Source organism: Neolamprologus brichardi, chromosome 20 (assembly GCF_056152115.1).
Source record: "Neolamprologus brichardi isolate AB-2024 chromosome 20, ASM5615211v1, whole genome shotgun sequence".
NCBI classification, from domain to species: Eukaryota; Metazoa; Chordata; class Actinopteri; order Cichliformes; family Cichlidae; genus Neolamprologus; species Neolamprologus brichardi.
This window is the reverse complement of record NC_142123.1, coordinates 13,726,450-13,749,741: the sequence shown is the minus strand read 5'-3', so window position 1 is coordinate 13,749,741 and position 23,292 is coordinate 13,726,450. Positions and strand designations below refer to the sequence as shown.

Sequence of the window (23,292 nt, the reverse complement as noted above, 5' to 3'; positions counted from 1 at the left end):
AACTTGCCATGAGATGTTTTTTTTCTGCACTCTAATAACTTATTGTGGCAGCAGAGCTGTTCCAACATGTACAGGGAGTTTATAGGCCACACCTCCCCCGTGTAGCCTGAAGATACCACTCCCCTCCACGTCTTTCTTCCTTCTCCAAGGTTGCTGTCACTTAATGCTCGAGCACAACTTGGAGGTGCTTCAGCTGCCAGAGTGTCGGTGAGAGTTTGAGATCCAGTGCTTGCCATGACGATGACGTCCTGGCCCTAGAAGCATGTGGGGGCTTTTGTACCTGTTTTTGACGCTTTGTCAGCCACTCTGCTGTCAGGCTGAGGCCACAGCTGCTTCTGTCAACCCTCAGAGCTGCAGTCTGGACTGTATCCAGCAGGTAAGCTGGAGGTTTTATCTCCTTCATGGTCAACTGTTAACTCACCTTAATTCAGCAACTTTGTATAATTCATACAATATGCAGCATCATGTTTTATTTTTTGTTTTGTGACAGATGTTCTCTCAGCCTTTGTTTGAAAAGTAAGAAAAAACCCCGACTAAAAATAATTCACATAACACATTTTTTTTAAAGAGAATTATTCAGTTTGTCCTGGTTTTAAGAAAAGTTTAGGTCTTCGTTAAGTGGTCGCAAGATAAATCTAAAGAATAGCAAATAAACAACCTGCAGATAGATTGAGTTCCTGCTGCGTAACTGATGAGTTACACAGAAAACGACATCCTTAATTCTTCAAATATAAGATCCAAATTTAGTAGGGAAAAAAAAATTCATTTTAAACCATTAAACTGCTTCATGGTTTAAAATCCCCAGGTGTCACATTTTATTTCCCGCCCTTTCAGTGGGTATGTTGTTCTCTGTAGTGGAAAGTATGACATGTGTACAAGATTTCCTATATTTGTTATCATCTAAAAAACAAATCTTATGTTCCTTTAATGTGTGTGTGTGTGTGTGTAACCCTGTAATCTTGAACATAAATCAAGTTAGAAATTTGGGGGGGAGGGGAGGGAGGGGGGCTTGAGTGGATTTTCTCATGCTATCGTCTCACACTACAAGCTCCAACAGTTTCAATCTGTCCACACTCAGTGGATGTCGGAATGTTTTCACTGCGATAGTTTAGGTTGGCTGGAGTTACATACTGGCAGTAAACAGATTATAGCGTGATGACTGTGTGGTGTGTATTCACATAATGAACCTGTGATTGTTATTATCAGAGAAGGAAATCTGCAGCAGTTACTTTTAGTTTTAGGTGTCACAAGAAGAAGAGGGGAGGGTGGAGTTGTAATGATTTCCCAGCACAAAGATAAATTCATCACCCGCGTATGGAGAGATTTTAAATGTGAAAAAGTTTCAAAAGCAAAGGAGGAGAGCATTTGGAGACTTTTCACACAGATTTATGATGTAACTCATTAAAATGGATCCAGTCGTGAGCGATTATCCAAAATGTTGATTTTATTTGAGCCAGATGTCTGATTTGCTGTCAGTAATGCAGTGTTTTTACTTGAAAAGATATTACCCCTGGGTTACCATACCACAGTGAGATGGTTAAACCAAAGGGCCATGCTCACGTATTCCTTTAAATTTTATTTTGATTAATGAAAAGTGGGGCACTCAGTCATCTTGTAGAAATTAGACTTTGATCTTTCTCCAAAACTCTTAATTTGTGTGGGCTTTTTATATGGATTAAGAGTTCCTCCATGTTTGCTCAGCTGGTTTGCTCCAGAAAACGAGGGTTTAGGCTACGCAGACTTTCTACCTAACCTTCCGCACACACGGTTTCTCTTTTATAATCCTAATAGTCATGATCTCTAAAACCTGTAGAGCAAGTCAGCAGTGTAAGAAAGTGATCAAACAATTTCTTAATGACAGAAACACCAACAACCAGTGCTATGTCTGTCTAGGGGCACACCAGACTTTCATTTTCACAGAAGGTGGAGGTAAACAGCTGTTTTATTACAGAGAAACTATAACAAATTCAGTGACCCAGTCACACTTTCACTGCTCCAACAAGTCAAATATGTCCTTCTATAATTTAGCGTGCTTTGAGTGTGAAGCAGCATTAACTATAATTACACAAACACCCCGTAAAAGCAATGCTTTGGTAAATGCACTGTCCTGCTTTTCATTGATAATGTTCACTCAACAGCAGAGCACAGTGAGTCAACCCTGATCAGTGCCTTCAATACAGTATGTTGAGAAGCATCCACTATTTAAACACAAGAACAAGCCGCAGCACATACTGTACAGATGGGAATCAGATTTTACATGGAGAACCTTATAAAAACAAGAACCATATTGTTTGTAATATATCAACAAGGTTCTCCAAACTCACCATGAAGGGTTGTCAGTGCTGATCCACTGTTTAAGCTGTGATAGGTAAGTATGTGCAGATGTTTGGAAATCAAAGCACCTCTGATGATTGTTACTTGAACTGAACTGAACTGAACTGAAGTGGTGCACTACCTTTTTTATGGCAGGCAAACTGAACATGCAATACAATTCTTTTCAATTCAATTGTACTTTTACAGCACCAAATCACACCACACTTACCTCACGGTGCTTTATATTGTAAGGTAAAGACCCCAAAATAATAAAGGGAAAACACTGAAAACCCCAACAATCAGATGACTCCCTATGAGCAAGCACTTTGGAGACAGTGGGGAGGAAAAACTTCCTTTTAACAGGAAGTGTGGCCATTAGCCACGACCGGTTGGGGGTGAGGGGAGATAGACAGGATAAAGACACACTGGAAGAGTGCACAGTTGAACGTTTTCAGACTGTCTCTCATGGAAGGCTTTCATAGTGTTGGACAGATACATTTCAGATACGTAAGTTACTGAAACCTAAGCTCTATGAAGAGTAAAGCAAAACTGCTGCGTCGAGGCTCTCTTGTGATTCTGGAGCTTTTTGCCAAAGGATATCAGTTCAGCGTTGGGAAGCAGGAATTGCGACACAGTTCTGTGACATCCATTTTATTGTTGCTGCTATTAAGTCACATTTTCCCCTCCCCTACTCCACCTCACTTTTGGCAGCTGAATAGGGATTGTACACAGTCCTGCTTTTCATTAAAGTTAAAGGGAAGGTCAAATTGAACCTTGTGTGCACAAAACTACGAAAGAGATATAGATGAGTGTGTACAGTTTGATCTCTTTATTTTCTCCTATGCAGGGCGGTCCAGCATGTGAATACTGCAGAATAACCAGGAGTGATGTCAGAAAGGCTCTGGGCTTTAAATCCATTGAAAGGTTTGGAAGTAAGTCAGGTTCAAACATCATACTGCAAATATCTGAGCTCTATGTGAGTTTGAGGTTTGAATGAACTTGGTTCACACCTATTTCCACAGTGCTAAGAATGTGGTTCACCTTGTAATTATTATCTCTGCGCAGCATCTGCTTCAACCATCATTTTTTTCTCTCTTTCCTGGTAAACTTCCGACCCTTCCACCTTCCGTGCTCAATCTTTTTCTAATTGTACTGTGATTAATTTCAACATTTAACATGCTAACTTTTGCAGAATTGGCAGAGATGTCCACTCCTTTCAACATTGTCTTCAGTGTTTTCCATTTGTAAACAATATTTCTCTCTGTAGAATGACAGACTTCAAATTTTGGGGCAAATTACCTCATAACGCTTCTCAGATCAATGGTTGTTTCACTAGGATCATCACAGTTTCAACACCAGTTCCTTCTTGGCACTGCACTAGCACATAGCTGAATACTTCAGACCAGCAGGTTAGAGGTCAAGCCTTCTGAATGCAATAACTTAAGAATAAGGCAATCCAGTATTTTGACATTCATACTAGAGATGGCACGATACCACTTTTTTATGTCCGATACCGATATCATAAATTTGGATATCTGCCGATACCGATATGAATCCGATATAGTGTGTTTTTTAATCAATAAAACGTTTTTTTTAATATCTTGCTGCATTTTGTATAAGTTCATACTCAAGTTTAAATAAATAAAAACACTAAAGCTATTCTGTTATACCTGTATGTAAAAAATACACTGCGCCCAAAATATTTCATAGTTCAGCAATACTGATCAAACTAATAACCTTAAACCTACTCCATCCTCCCTATTCTGGTATTTTAAAGAGTACTTAGCAGAAATATTAAGCAACCTAACTAATAGGGTTGCAAACTCCCAGCAAAAAAAAAAATAGGGAACCACCCTCTTCCTCATGATGCTTAATCGATGTAATCAAATTTAATTTCATGCAGGGGGAAAATGTATGGAGGACCACAAGAGCCACGCGCATCGAAATAAAAAATCCTGTGCTTAATTAATGAATTGTAGAATAAAATCTGCATTTGTAAATTCATTTTTGAATTCCAATTTAATAAACTGATTTTTAAAATGCTTTTTAAGTCTTCATTTCAAAAAACATTTTCGAATTGCACTTTAATAAACTTCATTTCAAAAACCTTTTTCGAATTGCACTTTAATAAACTTCATTTCAAAAATCTTTTTCGAATTGCACTTTAATAAACTGCATTTCAAAAACCTTTTTCGAATTGCACTTTAATAAACTTCATTTCAAAAACCTTTTTCGAATTGCACTTTAATAAACTTCATTTCAAAAATCTTTTTCGAATTGCACTTTAATAAACTTCATTTCAAAAACCTTTTTCGAATTGCACTTTAATAAACTTCATTTCAAAAATCTTTTTCGAATTGACCCTGTGCACGAGAAAATGCTAACTTCCTGGTTTGAGACCGGATGTGGGGTTGTACATTTCCGGTAGCTTTACTTTGCGGTCAATCGCTACTGCAAAGATATACTCCAAAATTGATGTCCTAAACTCGAAAACGGAAAGATCGCGTTAAGTTACAAAGAGCAGGAGGTGGGAACACTCACCACTGTTGTGTCATAAAAATCTAATGATCAATTTTGACGTTTAAAGAGTTTAAATCGATCAGTTGTTTACATCACTCAACACAAGCAGACCTGCATCACTGCAGCAGAAGACACATCGTCCACATTCAGAAGCACATCTCTGTATAGTGACTGGTCTTATGATTTAAACAGGCAAATGTTCAGCATTCAAACTACAGGTGAAGAATAGTCAAACCAGATGTTTCCCCGTTATGTCGAGATCAGCTAGTCAAGTACACACCCGCACAGCACGTTAACAAACCATGAAAAAAGCCACACAAAAAATGAACGATTGCTGGTAAGGGTTTCTATACATTAGTATTTACGAAGGGTATGTTGTGACTTACCTTCAAAATTACAGCGGTCCCTCGCTATAACGCGGTTCACCTTTCACCTCGCTGTTTCGCAGATTTTTTTAGTTTTTTGCTGCATGCTTTTTTTTATGTCCTGCGTCCTGATCGCTGCAGACGATCTCCTCCGTGATGTCTCTCCTGTACAGTACAGAATCGCTGCATCGATGCTAGCAGTGTGACTCTGAAGTGCAGTGCTGTATGTCCACGATGTCCACTAAACGTTTTGCACCGTCAAAAAATAAAATTGGCTACTTGATTTCACCTATCACTGGTTATTTTTAGAACATAACACCCGCGATAAACGAGGGACAGCTGAGAAATATAACATTTGAATCCATTTTCTCTTTTGCTATGAGGCGTGGGGAAAAAATATCGACAAGTCGATGAACATCATTTACAGATATATTGGGTAAATGCCCAAGACATCTATAGAAGTGTAAATCGCCGCTTGATTTATTAATTTGCTTAACTTGTTTTGGACCGTAAACAGGGCGCGAATAGGAAACCGGAAACAAAGCTCCCCACAGGAGTTTCCGCACCGGAAGTAGCATATGCTAACGTGCACATAGTCAATTGCACTTTAATAAACTGCATTTCAAAAACCTTTTTCGAATTGCACTTTAATAAACTTCATTTCAAAAATCTTTTTCGAATTGCACTTTAATAAACTGCATTTCAAAAACCTTTTTCGAATTGCACTTTAATAAAGTTCATTTCAAAAACCTTTTTTGAATTGCACTTTAATAAACTGCATTTCAAAATCCATTTCCCTTTCCTGTTCGCTCAGGGATTAACATGTGGATTAGCATTTGGATTAGCAGTTGGATTAACAACTTCATTTTAAAAATCCTGCTGCTATTCAAATGAGCCACACCGTGGGATGTAAGGAGCTCTCTGATTGGTTGGTCAGACACAGGCTGTCTGCCAGCCTGGATGTTTCTAGCTCATAGCTTCGCCCTGCTAAGAAGCCTGTGTGCTTGTACAAAGGCCGTTCGACCTCGGGATTTACACTCGGCTCGACACGGATATGTGAAGAATGAAGGGACCCTGCAGCGAAACGGAGAGCCCAACCTCTGGCTGAGTGCCTGTTTACAAAGTCTGACCACCTGTGAAGGTAACGTGCTAACGTGGCTAACGCTAGCATCACCACACATAGCCCCGTTATTTTAAGGTCATCTTAGCTTATGAAAGTTTTACGTCGCAGCAGTACAAGCTAGCTACGTGTTTTGTAAGCTGCTGTGCTCTTCACAAATAAAGCTGGAAGCAGCTCAAACTATTAGAACCAGCACTGAGGCCTGTTACATTTATACAGTGTTAGAGCAACGGCTGCAGCCTACAGCCTTTAAACTAGCGATTAAAATGCTGACAGTAAACTCGTCAGTCCAGATGTTACCACATTACTTTGTGATACTTGTGAGTTAAAACAACTGAGACAGGCTGATTAAAATAACAGCTTTCAGTTCTCTCATTCAGCATATAAAGACTGGAGTTCACACTACTGATTTCAGCTCATTTAATATGTGAGTGCACAGATTCATTCTCAACTGGACATAAACGATGATCAAAGGTTGTATATATGATGAAGTCATCAAACCCCAGCCTCTAACACAGTGCGCTGAATCTTAGCTTTGAATGTCCAGTATATTCTAATCAGTGCAATCTAAGCATTCACTGAACCTACAGTATCTACACCTGTGTGGTAAATGTGTGGTAAAGATACAGATAATGAAATGTAATTATTAATACAATATACATCATGAGAAACGAAAGCTGAAATTGATTCAGTTTAGTACTTTTCTCTGTATGCTCTGTGATCATAAAGGCCTTAAATTCTGTGATATATACTGTAAATGATTTTCACAGAGGTCTTAAAGTACTTAAATCACTGCTGATAGTCTGGTTGTTTATATTTTCACATTTTTGTGTCTGTAGGGCTGTTTGATGACAATTTGGACTCCTCTGGGAGATGAGGACACACCCACACCTGTTCCATACTGCAGCCATTGATGGTGTTACGGCTCTGAGTCAGCTTTGGGCCATCAGACGCACACACTGGAAAACCAGCACCTGGACTTCATGCAGGAGAGACGGCCTCAGTGATGATGGACTCTGCATCGTCTATTTTACCTCCTAATCTCTTTCTCTTTAACACACAATTAAAATCTTAGTGAGGAAGTCTCTAACTTGTACACATTTGTACTTTTACTTGTTTTATTAGTTATTTTTAAGAAGAGTAAAGTTATTCACAAAGTTTTTATTCTTCTGTATTTATTCTTTTGTATCATGTACCACAGTCATACTGAACTATACAGACCTGGTGAATTGGAGAAAAAAAAATCATATATGAATGAATCATTCAGCTTCAGCAGTATTTCTAATCATCTTATGAATTCCAGTCTAATGTCATTTACTGTTTGAGTTCAGTCTTGGTCTTAAACTCCAGAGAATACCACCTGGTTCAATTTTTTCATCTGATTATTGGGAAAACAGTTTTCTTCTGAGAGATGCTGCTAGAGCTGAAATAGAGCCCAAAGAAACAACAAAGTTTAGTCCCTCTGGATTTTCCATGGAAAATTGTTTTATCACTCACTCAGGTGACTTCTCCAGTGTCACGGATAAGTGATGAAAATATCTCCCACTGGAAACCATTGTGTCCAGTTAAAGTCAATCGACTTTTTCAAGGAGAGTTGTTAGATGCTGTGCTCATGAGGACAATGGGTTTTAAACTTGCAGCACAACACAAAGCTGAAATACTGGATCAACGATCAAAACACATTGAGCAGAATTAAGTCAAAATGTAATATCCTGATATGACACATCACACATGATCCAGCATTGTTCTAAGATTGCAAACTTTCTTATTGGAAGTTTCCACAGCTGCCAGAAAGGGACAGATTTCTGGCTGGTCTTAATGAGTGGTCATTGCTCTCTTGTTTTCTCTGGAATTGCTGCACGAAGGATGTAACACCCATGATAAGCACTGAGGTGTATGTCCTTGTCAGAAATGAGCAATGCTCAGCTTCCAGGTAAGGAGAAGTGGAACCAGAAGATATTCAAATGCATCTCTCCACAGCTGCTGAGGAATTCTACAAAAAACAAAGTTTGTTAAAAACATTTGCAGGTGAATCAACACTGATTTATCAATGACATCCATTTACTCAAAAATTACTGACAAGTGGACAACTAGAATATATAGTTTATAATTTCAACATTGTACTGTAAAAAATGGAACTTTATATGACAAATGTGTGGTGCTTGTGGAATTTTTAACAAGGACCCTACAAAACTTTACAGTACTCATGCTGCCACACTTCTGATGGCTAGGTGTGCAGTTCCTGCTTTAAATGCATTCACTTTTAAGATTAAGAAATCTAAGTGATAAGAGGCCAGAAATGTTTGAACTTGCTTATGAACCTAAATCACTGAGGCCGTCTCTCCTGCATGAAGTCCAGGTGCTGGTTTTCCAGTGTGTGCGTCTGATGGCCCAAAGCTGACTCAGAGCCGTAACACCATCATTGGCTGCAGTACGTTTATGTCCAGTTGAGAATGAATCTGTGCACTCACATATTAAATGAGCTGAAATCAGTAGTGTGAACTCCAGTCTTTATATGCTGAATGAGAGAACTGAAAGCTGTTATTTTAATCAGCCTGTCTCAGTTGTTTTAACTCACAAGTATCACAAAGTAATGTGGTAACATCTGGACTGACGAGTTTACTGTCAGCATTTTAATCGCTAGTTTAAAGGCTGTAGGCTGCAGCCGTTGCTCTAACACTGTATAAATGTAACAGGCCTCAGTGCTGGTTCTAATAGTTTGAGCTGCTTCCAGCTTTATTTGTGAAGAGCACAGCAGCTTACAAAACACGTAGCTAGCTTGTACTGCTGCGACGTAAAACTTTCATAAGCTAAGATGACCTTAAAATAACGGGGCTATGTGCGGTGATGCTAGCGTTAGCCACGTTAGCACGTTACCTTCACAGGTGGTCAGACTTTGTAAACAGGCACTCAGCCAGAGGTTGGGCTCTCCGTTTCGCTGCAGGGTCCCTTCATTCTTCACATATCCTTGTCGAACCGAGTGTAAATCCCGAGGCTGAACGGCCTTTGTACAAGCACACAGGCTTCTTAGCAGGGCGAAGCTATGAGCTAGAAACATCCAGGCTGGCAGACAGCCTGTGTCTGACCAACCAATCAGAGAGCTCCTTACATCCCACGGTGTGGCTCATTTGAATAGCAGCAGGATTTTTAAAATGAAGTTGTTAATCCAACTGCTAATCCAAATGCTAATCCACATGTTAATCCCTGAGCGAACAGGAAAGGGAAATGGATTTTGAAATGCAGTTTATTAAAGTGCAATTCAAAAAAGGTTTTTGAAATGAACTTTATTAAAGTGCAATTCGAAAAAGGTTTTTGAAATGAAGTTTATTAAAGTGCAATTCGAAAAAGGTTTTTGAAATGCAGTTTTCCCTGTTCATGCCCTATCGGCCCCCCTGGCTAAACTTTGCTAGATCCGCCCCTGCACAGTTACCAGCCGTCAGCTATGAAGAAAAGGATCCTGGTGTAGAAAGTAATATTAAATCAATTCTAACAACAGCTTATCAAGGTTAAACGTGCTGCTGTTGTTCAGCCGCTGGTTTCCTCTTTCTGTTGAGAAGTGGGCCAAAAACTAAGAAGAGAGACGGACTCACGACAGAAAAGCCGATCAGCTGATCATTAAGCAGTTTCACGATTGAAGTAGCAGCAGGAGAGAGAGAGAGAGAGCTCCATAAGCTTTACAAACATTCAGAGATGAATTTACACACTTGCTTTACTTCTCTCTGGGAAAACTTCCTCGGAGATGAAATGCTGGTTTGCTAGCTAGGCTACAAATACACACAGCCGCTCTATCACGTGATGCACACTGCTGCAACGTGCTACTGTTATGAGACGAGTTACGCTGTGTAGCGAGTTTTGTGACGTGCTTTTTTGATATTTAATGGATCGGATTACATTTTTTTATTTCTCGCCGATATCCGATCCAGTAATTTGGGTCAGTATCGGACCGATACCGATACGTAATATCGGATCGGTCCATCTCTAATTCATACCATAGGTGCATCTACTTGGAGGCTGAGGCGCTACAGCTGACCGCTGCCAATATGTTTTTTTTTTTTTTTAATAACGTAATGACTGGCAGCTGTTGGTCCAACTAGCTCCATGTCAACACAAAACTTTGCTCAGCTGTCAGCAAAGCTCCATGTAATTTGGTTATTCATGGTCCCCAGAGAATTAATCGGTCTTTTAGCTTTTAAAAGTGCTTTTGAGTAATAGTTTCTTTCTGGACGTTTTTCAAAGTTTTTCTTTTGGCTGCTTTTACACTCATTTTCACTCAAGTCCCAAGGAATGCTTTTTTGTTTGCTTAGCCACTTCACACTGACCTATGAATCATTTAAACATAAAAAAGACCCCTAAATCAATGGATGAGTGACTGTTGTGGCTACATGCTACTGAGAATTTTGCAAAGAATCAGTGTTAAAATATATCTTTTTTTTTCTTGTTTTTTTTTTACAACCGGCTTGGCACAAAAACAACAATTTGTTCTCTTTTATTTAGCTGAATCCACAAAAGAGGTTAAAAAAAATACAAAAATAAAGACAACATAGTTGTATAGCACTCATCTCATAAACAGGCATCGTGTAGAATTTGCGCATGTACACGTCAAATAATGTCTAGAAGTATTAAAACTGCAGTACATTTATCAGGATTACTACAGCTAGTGCTTGTCTAATTGATGCTAACACCATGACTAATATTAAATCTGCTTTAGACAGTCATGTTCCCCACTGCCCGGTCGTTCCAAAGATAAAAATTATCTGGGTTTGGGTAATAAATTTTTTTCCTTCCATGGATTGTGTAATACAGCTCAATTTTGTTCCAGTAGTTCAAACAAGAATGAATATATGCTGATCAAGGTACAGACTTTTGAGGATTATCAAATCCGGCTCATCAAATTACTGGGATTAACTGGGATTCAGGGGGGTTCCAAAATTCACATGAAATGAAAGATAACTGATTAACTACACTAGCAAAAACTCACCTTTTAGGCTGTTTTTGTCAGGGATTTTTCAGTTTTCTTCATTCCAAATTTAGTGGCTAGTCGAACAATATTTTGTTGTGGTTCCAAATTTTGGTGACCGTTAAGTTATGTAGGAGTGATGTATGTTGAATGTGACATGTAAAACGAATGCAAATGGTGAACATAACACCATAACACCAAGTCTTGTTCAGATTATCCCCACTGTGATGAAGGAGAGAGGGTACATGCATGTAGTTGACAAAGCAGGTTTTAAAACATGAACATTGCTCTTTGTACAGCAGCAACATGCTGATGGCAGAAATCATTAAGAGCATGTCTACAGATTTAAGTTTGCAATGGTTTAACTGTTATGTACTGTAATCAGCTTTAACATTCGTAATTGATTACTCATTGTAAAATTAATATCTTAATATCCACAGCTCACAGTTTGTGTATTTCTTTTCTTTACCACTTTAATTAATTAAAAACTGAAGATCTTAATGTTTATATTGTATCTATAAAATACAGTGCATCATAAAATGACTGAAGTGCATACCAATATTTTGTTGCATAAATACCTAACACAGAGTAGGCAATAATCCAGTTTGCCATCTCTTAACTCTGTTTATCACATCTAGTTTTCTTGTTTGATTGCTTTTTGAGTTTTGATTTTTCCTTTGTGATCAGACTGAATTCAACCCTCTGCTGGGATCCGGGTAATCTTGATATTTTCCTATTAAAATGTGTTTAATCCAGATTTTAAAAAGTAATAATTTTGGATTTCCTGATCTTATCCGATTTTGCAATCCTGTTTCTCCATTGAACCAGATTTGGATTGGGTCAGTCCAGCTAGATTACATTTGAAAAACTGAGGATTGGTCAGAGAATTGTGTTATCTGTCTTTTCCTTTCATTACCGCTGTCAGCTTTATGACCATTGTTTACAATAACATTCCCATCAGCCCAAACTGTAACTATTTGTGGTGCAAATATTACCATCTTAGCATTCCAACCATATTAATTTAAATGTGTTAGCATGTTGGGATTAGCAAGTGCAGCCTCTCAGAGCTATTATTGAAGTATTTTCCTCATTATTCCTCTTCAGGTTGTATTCCATGGCCATGTTTTGAGCTGCTGGGAAATGAAGACCCTAAAATCTGTCAACACTACGTCCAAGCACCAAATGATGTGAAGGTTGAGTTTTTAAATGACTCAAACTCCCAATCTGACACCATCATTGTCTCCTGGAAACCCAGTTACTATGGTAAAATTTCTTTGCTTATTGAGAATATATACCTATCATTTATCATGTCGTATCCTAAGTTTCTAAGTGAAAAGAGTATTTTTTCACTTGGTGGTGGGATATCTATGATTTGTTTTTCTTTATTATTATGAGAGGTTAAAAAAGACATCTGACTTCAATTAGCCTGTTTAAAAACAAAAGAAAGAACAAACTCTCAGACGTAAACACTTGTACACACAGTGTGCAAGTTTGATGAAGGGTTGTTGCTAATTCTGTGACGCAGACTTTGTTTCTTTTGTGTTTGCTGCAGGGATCGCCTTCCTTCGTGGCTTTCAGGTGTCCCTCCAGGCTCTGGGAGGGACTAGCGTTGCCTGTCAGCTCTTTCTCTTCCACCGCAACTTATCCCTCCCAACTTCACATGCTCAACGGGTAGGAATGGCTCCGTTGGCTTTGGCCTTTGGCTGTGTTCTTTTTTCTCGTATTGTGTTAGACCACACAAAGAAAACGCGAAGCTTTTGAGGTTTTAAGTTACAGCTAGTTTTGATTACAAATAAAGAACACAATAGCTGCCTTCTTGTGGATATATTTCCATTTACAAATGTTTTGAGTTACAAGTGGTTTCTAAATTTTTCTCAGTTACATTCCCTTGAACCAGAGCTTAAACAGCATCTTTCAGTTTTGGGGTGAAAACTGCAAAACACTGAATACAGAATAAAACAAAATAATGTTCTGGATGAGATTACGATCAAACATAAAACTGACAACATGTCCTTGGAGGAAACAGTTTAACATTTTATACTAAAGATCATCTAAATGCTGTAAATATGAGGCAGGACATAGAAGACTATTGTTTATAGATGAAGCCTTTTTTTAACAAGCTCGTCCCCAGTGGACGTATTAAATTATTTACATATATTCAAACCACATGGACACAACAATGAACACCTCCATTCAATTTTTTTAACTGGTAAGTCTCAAAGAATGAAAAAGCAGCAACACTACTGACAGTAACAACAACATGTAACTAGCTTCTTTTTACTTGTTCTTCTTGACGAAGAATCACTCTTTCACACTAAAGTAAAAAACGCAATGCAATGATTTGCAATCTCATAAACTTGCAAGAGTTATTCACAAGGAAAAACATAAAAAATCTGAACTGAGTAAACAGCTGGAGGAACATTAGGTTAACTGGCAACAGGTCAGTAATATTATTGGGTATAAAAAGAGGTTCTTAGAGAGGTAAAGTGTCTCAGAAGTAAAGATGAGCAGAAGTTCACTGATTTGGAAAAAGGCAGCATCTACAAATTCCTCTTTCAGAATAGTTTCAATTTTAAATTGAGAAGATTAAATAAATCTGAAAAAATCTCAGTACGTAAGGGACAAGGCTGAATTTTCCAGACCCTCATGGACCCTCTCGGGTGACGTTGCATTAAAAACAGACACGATTCTGTCATTGAAATCCCTGCGTGAGCTCAGGAACACAGGAACCATCGTCTGTGATCACAGTTCACTGCCCCAAACCATATATGAAGTGTATAATGTGTCCATGCTATTCTGCAGGTGTACAAGTCAGACCCGTTTCCCGGCCTCTCCCTTGGATCCCAGTATGCTGTTACTGTCATGGCTCTGCCAGTGCCTGAGGAGTGGGAGAGGTTCTACCGCAGTGAGATCTTCTCTACACGATGTAATCTGCCTTTTAGTTTTGGTCCAACTTCAGTGAATTGCATTATCATAAATTTACATATTTTGCCACCAATCAGCTCTGCTATTCTGTCAACACTGCATTAAATCAATATTTAGAGTAACTTGTGCTTCATGTTCTTGCAGCATGTGCAGAGAAGAATGGCTTTGAGCAGTGTAAAAATGGTGAGGAAACTTATTTTCCTGTGAAGTCCAGTCTGTGACAGTCTTTCTCCAAAGATCTGCTTTATTCATGACATTATGTTATGGTCTGGTTACAGACTGGTACCCTAAACATATTGAGGTTCAGCAGGAAGGCAGTGCCATCACTGTGACCTTTAACTTGGCTCCCCCAAATCTGGGAATAAGAAGCTACTTCTCACTGTGTTACACAAATGGCAGGAAAAAATACACCGACATAATACCGGTAAGTAATTTCCTGTGCTGCACCTTTGTTTCATTCAGTGCCTTTTATTTCTTTTTAGATATTTCTGATCATTTAGGTTCTCTTTATAAATGTAACAAGCATTAATTTCATCATCTTAGGATCTGACTACAAATAAAACTCACCATAGCTATCAGCTGAGCGACCTTCAAGAAGGAACCAATTACACCTGTGAGGTAAAAGAATTATAACTAACACTGTTTATAGTATATGTGGACATAAGTATAACTGTTTTCCACCAAAAGACTTGGTTGATGAATAAACTTGAATACTTGAATGGACTTTGTGTTTATTGACTTTTTTCCCAAATCTTTTTACCACATGTGTGGATTTCATCAGAAAATAGTTTGCTCATCAGTTATATTGCGTGAGGTGATGACATGTCTTTTCACATTCTTTTACTGTCTTTTAACTAACCGTTTAAATTTTTTGGACAGCAGCTTTCCTGTTTTTGTGCACTTTCATTGTTCTCTTTCCCAGAAACAGCTAACAACACCCCCCCCCCCCCTCCCCCACCACCACCACACACACACACACACACACACACATAATCAAAGTTAGCAAATAAGTGGTTGTGAAATGCATATACGAAGATCACACATATCGTTGTGACCACCTGCCTAATATTGTGTTAGTTTCCTTTTGCTGCCAAAACATCCCTGACCCATCAAAGCATGGACTTTATTACACTCCTAAATGTGTGCTTTGGTATCTGGCTTGTTTAACCAGCACATGCATGGCTTGATTGGATTAGGGTATTTAGAGGCCAGTTCAACACCTCAAACTTGTTGTTGTGTTCCTTAAACCATTCCTGAAGCATTTTTGCTTTGTGGCAGGGTGCATTATCCTGCTGAAAGAGCCCCACAGCTATTAGGGAACACCGTTTCTATGAAAGCATATACATGTTCTGCAATAATTCTTAGGTACACTACCAGTCAAAAGTTTGGACACACCTTCTCATTTAATGGTTTTTATTTATTTTAATGACTATTTACATTGTAGATTCTCACTGAAGGCATCAAAACTATCAATGAACACATATGGAATCATTTTGTAAACAAAAAAGTGTCAATTTTAAATCCATGTAGACATTGAGGGTTCTTGGGAGGGGCCGTGCTAACACCTGCTGCTCTCTGGCAGCAGCACCATGCTCTCCCTTGTTTTAAATACACTTTAGAGCAACACGCAGCAACACTACACTTGAGCGAGAGGAGGAGGGTATGGGGTCTTAACACACCCCCGTTCTCTGCTAGCCATCGGGGCAGGGGGGCTGGGAAGAGATGCTGGCTGTCCGATTGGCCTCCCTGCTGCTGCGGAGCCTGGGGCGGTCTGCTTGCCTCCACCCCGGAGGGAAGGGTAACATCTCTTGGGTCTGGGTGCCGTTTCCCCCTCTGGGGGCGAGGATACCTGGACCCGGGGTATAGAGTATGTTTGGGGAGTGTGATTGTGTGTACATGTCCATTTACGTTTATTCCTACGTTGGGTGAGTGCTGAGTGTTTGTATATGTGTGCATGAGGGTGGGAATGCATGTCTGTGTCTGTGTGTGCCTGTTTGTCTGTGTCTATATGTCAGGTCGGGTTTTAGACTCCACCTCTCTGGGAACTCCCAGGCCCTCCAAGTGTGGAGGCCTATCTCCCCTCACCACACTCCCTGCCGGTGACTGATGCCCTCAGGGGTCGGTGCATTGTTGGTTCTCGGTGTCTGGGGCTGGGCGCTCAGGTCATGTGCCAGCTCACTCCCGGTGGCTACTTGGCGGGGCCTGGCGCCTGCTGCTCGGTCAGGCCTCTTCCGGGGCGCGGAGGGCCCTCGGGCCTCCGGCCTCTGTGCCTGCGGCTCGGTTCACTCTGGCACAGCTGGCTGCCGGCGGAGCCGGCGGGCACGCCGGTGCAGCCCCCTCTAGTTTCTGCCTGGTGGCTACTGGGTGACCCCTCGTCTGGGGATCCTCAGCCCTTCCCATGAAGGTGGCACGGATGCCCCTCCGGTGGTCCTCCTTGGGCTCTTGCACTCTGGGGCCTCTGGATGTCTGGGGCCTGGATCTCCCCCATGCCTGCTTCATGCCCTGAGGGACAGGGCTATGGCTCTCTACATCCTCTTGCAGACCATTACATGGGGAAACCATTTGAATACAAGCGCGCCGATCCACACAGGTGTGCACACAGGTGTGCACACAGGTGTTCGCTGTTCGTAGACTTGAATCACACCTTTCTTTTTTTTTTTTTTTTTTTTTTTTTTTCTCTTGCCTGTCCCATTTGGTTCTTTAGCCGTCAGAATTGTTGTCTGAAGACCAACAAGGATACCCAATGGATTTATTTTGCCAAATGGATCATCATGGCATTGCCGTATTGGTCCATTTGATCAACCTTTGTTTTTATTATTTATTTTATTTTATTTTCAGTTGTTACAGACGGGACAGACATGAGTGAAGGATAGGAAAGGGAGAAAGAAAGAGGAAGGAAAAGAAAAACAGAAGGGGAGAGGGACAGTGAGAAAGGGGGGGAAAAAAATATCTCCGGGATCACCTGTTGAGAGAAAAAGAATAGAAAACAAGCAAAAAAACAAAACAAAACAAAGCAACATACTATACACAACACCATCGCATTAATCTAGCTAAGTGTAAACAGCAGCAAATACCAAATATTGAATGTTGTTGTGCAGCACGCAGGACAGACAGCGCACAATGTGCTTTGAAGTAGCAGCCAAGAAAGGTGTGATTCAAGTCTACGAACAGCGAACACCTGTGTGCACACCTGTGTGGATCGGCGCGCTTGTATTCAAATGGTTTCCCCATGTAATGGTCTGCAAGAGGATGTAGAGAGCCATAGCCCCGTCCCCCAGGGCATGAAGCAGGCATGGGGGAGATCCAGGCCCCAGACATCCAGAGGCCCCAGAGTGCAAGAGCCCAAGGAGGACCACCGGAGGGGCATCCGTGCCACCTTCATGGGAAGGGCTGAGGATCCCCAGTTTAGTTAGATTACTCGTTACTGAAAAAAATAACGCCGTTATTCCCATCACTGATTGTAACGCTTGATGGTTTTTGCGACTGCACTCGGGGACACATTCAAAGTTTTTGCAATTTTCTGGACTGACTGACCTTCATTTCTTAAAGTAATGACAGCCTGTTCTTTCTCTTTACTTAGCCGATTAGTTCTTGCCATAACATAAATTCTAACAGTTGTCAGATAGGGCTGTCCGCAGGCAAGAAATTCCACAAATGAACCCTCACAGCTGTGAGGTGAAAACCATTTCAGGAGACTACATCATGAAGCTTGAGAGAAGGATTTAGAGCCCTGTCAATGCAGCACAGAGTAGCTACTCTGGAATCAGAAGTGTGAGACATATTTAGAGTTATTTATCAATTTTTTCTTTGCTACATAATTCCATATATCTTTCTTCATATATTTGATGTCTTCAGTATGTATCTACAGTAGAGAAAATAGTAAAAAAAATAAAATAAAGAAAAACCATTAAATGAGAAGGTGTGTCCAAACATTTGACTGCTAGTGTAGCTGCTACATGTCAAAGTAACATTGACATGGATAGCAGGACCCTAGGTTTTTGAAGCAGAACATTGGCCAAACCATCACACTGCCTCACTTGCCCATTGTTGGCACGTTCCATGGTGGATGTGGTTGGCATAGTAACCCTCACTTGTTTTTGGCGATGCATCCCCATACACAAGAAACTGTGATGCACTGTGTATTCTGACACCTTTCTATCAGAATCAGAGGTAACATTTTTGGCAATTTTAGCTACAGTAGCTCATCTGTTGGATCAGACTACACTGCCCAGCCTTCAGTCCCCACAGATCCAGTCTCTGGTTCCCCACTGTTCCTTTCTTGGAACACTTTTGATAGATACTTACCATAACAGGCCCAGAAGAGCCCACAAGAGCTACAGGTTTGGAGATGCTCTAACCCAGTCATCTAGCCATCACAATTTAGTCCTTGCTCAAATCCTTGGGCTTGCCTAATCTTCCTGCTCCTAACACATTAACTTAGAGGGCAAAATGTTCACTTGCTCTTCACTTGCTCAGTCAGAAATGTACTTTCATGCTTCACCTTTTTGACTTTTTTCCACAGATTGCAGCTAATGAAGTGGATGCAGTTAGGAAAATGTTCAATGTTCATGTCGTGCACACTCAGAAAGGTAAGGAAGGCTGTTTTGTTGCTGCATATTCACACAATTACTATATCACAGTGTGTACAAAGCTTTCTGTACTTTTAGTTGTAAAGTTATATCTCCTGAACCATATTCAGGTTTCTTGCATGCAACTATCACTGGATATGAAAAATGTGTATTCCCCAATGGCAAGCAGTTACTGGCTTTCACTAGGTGAAGGTGCTGCAGCAAACAACCCTCCTAATTGTTTTAGTCGCAAGATTTCCACCCTTGTATAGATGACGCTGACTTCTGTGCAAAATAGGAAACACATTAATGCTACTTTGTTAGTTATACTTGTTATACTTATTTCACTGTCCGTTTGTTACTGATACACACTTGTGGCCAATGCGATCAGTCTTTTTATTTTAACTATTCTAATACTTTGAAAAGCAGTGAGCTAATCCTCACTGAACACTAAACTGTCTCAAGAAATAATTCAAACTTTGCTGTTATCAGAAGATGCCTCTCCACGCTCTGTCACTCCCTCCTTGGCTTTGGTTCTTCCTCTGAGTCTGGTTGCGGTAGCCGTACTTGGAGGCTGTCTGGCTATTGTCATTAGGAGGAGGACCAAGCTGCAGATGAAGAAATTTGACTTACAACTAGGTGCAAAAACAACCCAGACATGTCATGTAAAATCAGTATTTGAACCACTGCCAGTTATTACGTTTATACATTTTCATTTAGTATCTCTAATCCATCTGCTCCTTTCCCCAGCAGCACATGAAAATGTTTTGTTTTTTTAATCATCAGATATCATCAACAAACACGAGGAAGTTGGGAATCAGGAAGAATTGGTATCACTGCGCAAAAACAGGCTGACCCCTCCTCGTCTTCTGATTTGCTACAGCAGCCATGAGGGCCCCACTCATGTCAAAGCTGTCATGCAGTTAGGTGTCTTCATACAGCAGCACATGGCCACTCAGGTACAGTTTTGCAGCACATTTTGTAAGGGCAGTTTTGGCAATATTTTGCCAAAGTGTTCGTTAGTATGAGATGCATTTAATAAGAGAAAGAGATGGGATTCGGTTTATATTAACAAAGTCTTCCCACGTATTTTTCTTCAAAGGTGTGTCTGGATCTTTGGGACTCTCTGAGCGTGGCTGAGGAAGGCAGCATGCCCTGGCACTGCCGGCAGATCCGGGAAAGTGACTTTGTCTTGGTGATGTGCTCTAGGGGCTTTAACCAAAGACCCAAGCCAGAGGATGATGATGGTGATGAAGATCAGGCCTACAGCTCTGATGCAATCATCCAGCTTATTGGTGCGGAGGTGGGCCGAGCCAAAGCCCGGGGCCAGGACCTGTCCAAATTCATGGCAGCCATTTTCGAGTACTCAGAGGAAACAGACATTCCCACTGAACTGAGGCTCATTTCTCACTATGTACTGACAAGTGACTTACCACTGCTCTTCTCCCACCTCCATGGAGTGGCCCTGCACAGGCCTGGGGCTTACCTTAAGATAGACCACATCTCAGAGAAAGGCTTTGCCAAGGTGCCAGCTGGAGCTGCTCTGCAGTGGGCTATCTATGAGGCTGGAATGGCATTGGAGGGAAAAGGACAGCACTCTCTGGAAGAAGGGGACTAGATAGTGAAGAAGGGACTTACACACCCTCAGTTAATGATAGTTCTCAGCTCGATATGTGATAGCTGAATGAAACTGTGAGTTTACACCTCAAACGTGAGGAGTGGATCTACACCTGTGCCTCAGCACACACTATGACCTCTGCAATGCCTTAATATGCAACTTAATATGCACCCAGTATTATGTGTCCTGGCCAAAAAGATATTTTCTCAAATAAATATTTTCAATCAATTTTCTTGCAGTATTGTGTAATAGGTTCCATGAGTACATCAGCTATTAATCTTATTATCAAGCTTACTCTGTAAGACTGTGTATTTTGAAGTTGCATTTTAAATATTGTAAACAAGCAACTTTACAGCCATGCTTCACATGTTTGTGTACATCTCTGCGTACAAATGGAAATCAAAGCTTCATGTCATTTAAACATATGAATAAATGTCTTGTCTTCTATATTACATTATATTTGTGTAAAATAATAAAATCTATTTACATCGAAAATTTTAATCAAATAAAAAAGTTTCAAATAATGCCATTTTATTGAGACTTGCTTTTTGTTTGTTTTTTAATATTTTGCTGGTGCTGTAAGTCCTCAGCTTGTCTTTGATCAGAAATAGTCTTGGTTAAATATTGGCTCATACACACTGTTTTAAAAAAAGGGGGAAATTTTATATCATCGATCACTGTTCCATTTTTCTGAATATAACAATTACAAGACAGACCATAATTGAAGATTATCTGTTTATTACCAAATGTCAGCAGCGTAACTAACAGCTCACTTGTTGGAATGGGTCAACAAAAGGCTGGAAAGGTCAGTGACACTAAAATGAAACAGCTGGAGAAACAATTTGCAACTAATATGGTTAAATGGCAACAGTTTACAATATGAATTTACAGAAGAAGCCAGATGTGAACATAATCCAGATCACTGTTGTCTAATTTTGGCCAGAGTTCATTTGAAATAGACTGAGACGAGGTGGAAAACTGTTCTGTGGTCAGACGAATTTAAATTTGAAATTCTTTTTGAAAACATGGACGCTGCTTTGTCTGGATTAAAGAGGAGACTGAACATCCCGCTTGTTCAAAAGTTTGCATCTCTGATGGTATGGGGGTGCATTGGTGAAGATGGAATTGGCACCTTACACATCTGGAAAGGCACCATTCGCCTCTGTCAGTGCGCCCCAGGGCGGCTGTGGCTACACTGTAGCTTGCCATCACCAGTGTGTGAATGTGTGTTCAAGTTCAAATTTTATTCGCCACATGCAGTGGCAGGTTGCCCTGCAGTGGAATGAACCCGCAACCGACTTTACACACAGTACACAGACATCACATGGGGATACAAGTCAGAGAATGGTTGCATTACAGAAAAAAACACTGAAATATACACTACAATGGGAAAGTACAAGAGGGAAAAAAGAGACCTCTACTCATGCTGGGCTATAGAGGACAGCATGAGAACAGGAAACAAAAAAACTCCTCTGCACAGAAAGCACATAAATGTCCACAGTACAACATTATGGAGCACGTGACCAGCAACAGGGTTGGGTAAGGGATGAGGAGTAATCCCAGGCAACACAGCAGCCATCCTGCCACTGCACCGACTCTCCAGCGCGGGCCCAGACCCGCCTCGTGTTCCCAGGAGGCAACAAGCATCGATGGCATTGGAAGGGGAGGGGGGATGTATGAGTGCTTATCAGTGTAAGTGTATGTGTGTGTGTGTGTGTGTGTCCATAGTTCAGCTGAGACAGTGTCATTCGCCCTATCAGGCTAAGTAATCAGTCTACCAGCCAACCCAGGTGGCCTTGACTAGAGTGGGAAGAACAGTCAAAACACAGTCGTTATCAGGGAGTTTTTGTTCGGCTCCAGCCTTGAGCCTTGAGTGTGTGAATGGGTTGATGATTGTGTGTAGTGGAAAGCGCTTTGGAGAAATGTGTGCAAAGAAATGTGCAAAAGACTGAGTATTGTGCAAAAAGTCACTTGGTGTATGAAGGTGTGTGTGTGTGTGTGTGTGTGTGTGTGTGTGTCACGCAGTGGAAATTTGTGTTTTTGTTTTATCAATCTGTGTATTGGTACATTGTGTTGATTTTATTTGCATGATTTTATTGTGATATTTATATTGCATGTTTGTTTATTGATATTTATATTGCATAGTTTTATCCTCATATTTATATTATGTGTGTTAGTGTTGTTGTACCATATTCCTTTAATCCACTGTGGACTAAGCAGACAATTGTAGGCACCTGTGAGGTGGGGGCGTTCCCCAAGGTGGCTTTTCAGCCGCCAGGCTGACCTGTTAAAGGGGATAGTGAGCGCAGAGACAAGAGAAGCGATGCATGAAAGGTGAGCAGGAGAAAAAGGAACGCGTGTAAGCCCGCATCGGTGTTGAAGGAACTGCTGCCTGACTGTGGGGTGCCACGAGTCGTTCGGCGATCCAGTCCCAACAGCAGGAACAACAACAGTGGGTGGCGCAGGCCGCAATTCACAACAGGGCAGGGGTGCCCCTCTGCCTGCATCTGATGGTGCTACGAGGGAGGCCGTGTGCAGGTGTGGAGTGGGGCGAGACTGTGCGGCGACGCGCTGTCAGGAGGAGACAGGTCTGCGACAGGAGCCGCCTCCTTCTTCTGGCCGGCGTGGTTTCCATCCCGGAAGAGAAATTCCTCTCCTGTTTCAGATAAAGAACATTCGCCCGCGTGTGGCTGTACTGTGGGATTATGGGACTGTGGGAGGGGAATTTTAGCATAAAATTCCTTAATCCCACTGACGCGTCTTCCAAGGAGGAAGCAGAGTCTGGGGATGAGGGGAATGACCCGCCAATTTCTGGGGGCGAGGTCACTGAGGCAGTTAAACAACTCCTTGGTGGCAGAGCCCCTGGTGTTGATGAGGTCCGCCCCGAGTTCCTGAAGGCTCTGGAC

The 23,292-nt window shown here is 40.9% G+C and overlaps 1 protein-coding gene and 1 long non-coding RNA gene across 3 annotated transcripts; both read left to right on the top strand.

Annotated features, from left to right (window-relative positions):
* The first annotated feature begins 31 nt into the window (after positions 1-31).
* si:ch211-207e14.4 (interleukin-17 receptor D) lies at positions 32-20,835 on the top strand. 2 transcript variants are annotated; one of them, XM_035905671.2, is made up of 12 exons: positions 32-376; positions 3,161-3,245; positions 12,380-12,538; positions 12,828-12,946; positions 14,078-14,201; positions 14,345-14,383; positions 14,479-14,624; positions 14,744-14,818; positions 18,723-18,789; positions 19,264-19,407; positions 19,555-19,727; positions 19,871-20,835. In XM_035905671.2, the coding sequence occupies exons 1-12, from the start codon at positions 263-265 to the stop codon at positions 20,384-20,386; spliced, it is 1,761 nt and encodes a 586-aa protein (XP_035761564.1). In that variant the 5' UTR covers positions 32-262; the 3' UTR covers positions 20,387-20,835. The 2 variants fall into 2 exon arrangements, with proteins under 2 accessions (XP_035761564.1, XP_006785786.1); XM_006785723.3 differs by having other exon boundaries at positions 19,261-19,407.
* On the top strand, positions 6,092-7,478 carry LOC148096927 (uncharacterized). Its single transcript, XR_015717023.1, has 2 exons — positions 6,092-6,339; positions 7,158-7,478. It is a non-coding gene; the product is annotated as an uncharacterized LOC148096927 (long non-coding RNA).
* Positions 20,836-23,292: the final 2,457 nt, after the last annotated feature.

Excerpts from the sequence above, each read along its gene's own strand:
- si:ch211-207e14.4 (XM_006785723.3), top strand. The coding sequence starts at position 263 with ATGTGGGGGCTTTTGTACCTGTTTTTGACGCTTTGTCAGCCACTCTGC. Across the intron at positions 12,539-12,827 it reads CTGGAAACCCAGTTACTATG|GGATCGCCTTCCTTCGTGGC; the intron begins GTAAAATTTCTT and ends TGTTTGCTGCAG. Across the intron at positions 14,202-14,344 it reads TGAGATCTTCTCTACACGAT|CATGTGCAGAGAAGAATGGC; the intron begins GTAATCTGCCTT and ends ATGTTCTTGCAG.